The sequence below is a fragment of the Rattus norvegicus genome, chromosome 1 (genome assembly GCF_036323735.1).
Source record: "Rattus norvegicus strain BN/NHsdMcwi chromosome 1, GRCr8, whole genome shotgun sequence".
Taxonomy (NCBI): Eukaryota; Metazoa; Chordata; class Mammalia; order Rodentia; family Muridae; genus Rattus; species Rattus norvegicus.
Genome location: NC_086019.1, coordinates 172,047,263 through 172,051,066, shown reverse-complemented (window position 1 = coordinate 172,051,066; position 3,804 = coordinate 172,047,263). Strand labels below are relative to the sequence as shown.

Sequence of the window (3,804 nt, the reverse complement as noted above, 5' to 3'; positions counted from 1 at the left end):
GTTATTTTAAGAAGCATTTAAGATATTTGCTGCTGTCCAATTCTTTCATATAAATCTATGCGCTCATTTCTCCTAATCAGGATTCATTGTTGTAATTTTTATCTACATTATATTTTATATTTCAATTTAATGTGCAATTGGCTAAACAAGATCACACGAAAAGAGAAAGGCATATTATGTGAGGAAAATTTTTTTGATGTATTACTAACCACCTTAAAATGTAGACTCATTCCTGCACGTAAATATGTATGGATGTTTGGACATATTTAAATCTATTTGCATTATTTGTGCACTAAAGAAACTGAAACTACCCACTTATAAATTCTTCCTATACTATCTCCAGACTTGATCCAGCCTCAGCCATTCTGTTCCATGGCTTTCCTGGAGGATGGGAACTACACTGCAGTGACAGAATTCATTTTATTGGGCCTAACAGATGACCCAGTTCTTAGAGTCATCCTCTTCATCATCATCCTGTGCATCTACCTGGTGACTGTGTCTGGGAACTTCAGCACCATCCTTCTTATCAGAGTCTCTTCCCAGCTTCATCACCCCATGTACTTTTTTCTGAGTCACTTGGCCTTTGCTGACATAGGTTATTCATCTTCTGTCACACCCAATATGCTTGTCAATTTCCTGGTGGAGAGAAACACCATCTCCTATCTTGGATGTGGCATCCAGCTTGGCTCAGCTGTTTTCTTTGGGACAGTTGAATGTTTCCTTCTGGCTGCCATGGCTTATGATCGGTTTATAGCAATCTGTAGTCCATTGCTTTATTCAAACAAAATGTCCACACAAGTTTGTGTCCAGCTGCTTATAGGATCTTATATAGGAGGTTTCCTTAATGCTTCCTCCTTCACACTTTCCTTCTTTTCTCTTCTCTTTTGTGGACCAAATAGAGTCAATCACTTTTTCTGTGATTTTGCCCCATTAGTAAAATTATCTTGTTCTGATGTCAGTGTCCCTGCAGTTGTTCCCTCGTTCACAGCTGGCTCCATCATTATGGTGACAGTGCTTGTGATAGCTGTCTCCTACATCTATATCCTCATAACCATCCTGAAGATGCACTCTACTGAGGGCCGCCACAAGGCCTTCTCTACCTGTACCTCCCACCTCACTGCAGTTACTCTTTTCTATGGGACCATCACATTCATTTATGTGATGCCCAAGTCAAGCTATTCCACAGACCAGAACAAAGTAGTGTCTGTATTCTACATGGTGGTGGTCCCCATGTTGAACCCTATCATTTATAGCCTCAGAAATAAAGAGATTAAGGGTGCTCTGAAGAGACAGTTCGATAAGAACACTTTTTCTTAGAGATATCTGTTATATAAAAAGACTTGATTTAGTAATAAATGTCATTTTGATATAAGGAAAAAGGGAAGGTTCTGACTGAAGTAGATTAATGACAAGCATGTGACAAGCTCTTCAATAAATATGGGTGATCTAATTTCATTATGTATGAAAAACTAGAAGTTTCATAAAGTCAAATTAAGTTTCTAAAATTAAGGGACTAAATCTAATTATACAAATAGAAATTGCTAAACATAATTTTGATTTTATATTAATGCTTTATAAAGTTGTTCATCATTAAGCATTTAATAGTCAGGATCTATTTGTTTTTCTTAGGTTTCTTCAGACAGGAATCTCTATGTAATAGCCCCAGATGTCCTGGGACTTATTCTATAGAACAGGTTGCCCTTGAACTCAGAGATCTGCTTGTCTTTACCTCTGGAGTGCTTAAATTAAAGGCAAGCACCTTGCTCAGATTGGATAATAATTTTTCCCAAAATCTCATGTCATTTGCAAAAGCCTGCTACCTATTGTAATGTTCTTGGGGAATACTGGGAAATTTCAAAATTGAGCCTATTTGCAATAATTTCCTTACTTGAGGCATGTCGTAAAAGATAAAAGTGACTCAAAATTTTGTCTATCATTCAACTTGGCCAGGAGTTGAATGACTTTGTTCAATTACACAGCCTTACCCTGAGGTTTAGAAATAGACCATATTGATAGACTCCACCTACTAGCAACTAAGACTTGCAAACATTTGCGTCAGGACTAACACTTTTCTTTTGATAAGTTAAATATTTTAGCTATTTGTAGTGGTATGAGAAAACTGGATAATGCAGACTTCAATCATTCAGACTGTGCTTGATTTAACATTGTTATCTAGATAAACTGAATATACATGTCCATCTTATTGAATGATAAGAAGCAAAAAGAGACTAAAATTTCTAGAAATATCGTAGAAAGTAAGATTTATAAGGATGGGCCTTGTAGACTCATAAATCTTCTGATCTGTTGTGTTTGCTCCTGGCCATCACCTAATTGTGGAGTCTGCAGCAAAGAGTAGGAAATCCATTCCTGATTTATCTGTGAATTTCTCTGTCTAACAGTATTTTCCTTTATTTTGAAATTTCCATAATTTTTGATATGTTTATTGATCATATCCATCCACTACCATCTTTCTTTAACTTCATAGAGTACCCCACTTCATCTTCTCCTCAAATTCATGTATTTTAAAAATATTTTAAATTTTATCTTTGCTTTCATCCAAGCGCTCTATTTACCCCTTGATCTTTCAATTTCATAGCTACCTTTTCCATTTTTATGTTATGTTCCTCAAGAACCATCACGTATCAGTAGCTCCTCTGATTGACTTGGGGCCATAGAGGCTCATTTTCTTTTATTCTTGCTCGGTTGTTGATTGGCCTGATCTTGTACAAGTAAGAAAATCAATTGTACAATAGCCATGTTATATTTAGAGGTAAGAATTTTATAGTACTTCTCTGCATCCAGTAGCTCTTACATTCTCTCCAACTCGGCTTTTGTAAAGTTCTCTGTGGATTGTAAGGTTGAGATTGGGACAGATGACCCATGTGCATTGATCAGCTATTGGACTCTGCATTAACCACTACCCTCTGGGGGGTTGGGTTGATGGGGAGTGCTTGTCTAACCTAAGATTGAGAAAAATCCAAACTTCTTTCCTTATTTCTTGACTCCTGCCTCCTTCAATTCCTGAACTACATGCTCCTTCCAAGGTCTGACCTGGGATACAGCATTCTAACCAGATACAAAGTATGGGATCTTGGGCTGGAATTTACAGGTTCCTGAGTTTCCAAGAACAAAGAAAAACAAACCAAAATACTATCCAAGAAGAGTCAAGCTTGTAAGTTCTTTATTACTTACTTACTTACTTACTTACTTACTTACTTACTTAATTTTTATACTCCAGATTTTATTCCCCTCCTGGTTAACCCATGGAGCATTCCATATCCCATACATCCTCCCTGACCCCCTCCTCCCTGTCTCTGCAAGGATGTCCCCGTCCCACCCATCCCACCAGACCTCTGACTTCCTGTGGCCTCCAGTCTCTTGAGGGCTAGGTTCATCTTCTCTGACTGAACCCAGACCTCGGAGTCCCCTGCTGTATATGTGTTAGAGGCCTCATTTCAGGTGGTGTATGCTGCCTGGTTGGTGATCCAGTGTCTAAGAGATCTCAGGGGTCCAGGATAATTGAGAGTGCTGGTCCTCACACAGGGTTCCCTAAGTTTGACCATGCGATTGTGAAGAAGAAAGTTTTAGAATGAATTAATGGTCAGACTCATACCCTGCTCTACATGCTCATGCAATTTTGGCTGCCTTTTCCTTGAAGTTGTGATTAACTTCAGTGGAGGCAATCTTCAGATAATAGTGGTTATCACACTCACTCTCTTTTTCAGTCTCTGCTTCAGGGTTTCAGAATAAAAGTCTGTCTTTGGAAGTATTTTAGAGTTATATTTTGTAATCTGACATGTAAGG

General features: G+C 38.1%; 1 protein-coding gene across 1 annotated transcript; it reads left to right on the top strand.

Moving 5' to 3' along the window:
• The first annotated feature begins 372 nt into the window (after nt 1-372).
• Or5p76 (olfactory receptor family 5 subfamily P member 76) lies at nt 373-1,317 on the top strand. The gene has a single exon (NM_001000226.1). The coding sequence runs from the start codon at nt 373-375 to the stop codon at nt 1,315-1,317; it is 945 nt and encodes a 314-aa protein (NP_001000226.1).
• The last annotated feature ends 2,487 nt before the right edge of the window (nt 1,318-3,804 follow it).

Excerpts from the sequence above, each read along its gene's own strand:
- Or5p76 (NM_001000226.1), top strand. The coding sequence starts at position 373 with ATGGCTTTCCTGGAGGATGGGAACTACACTGCAGTGACAGAATTCATT.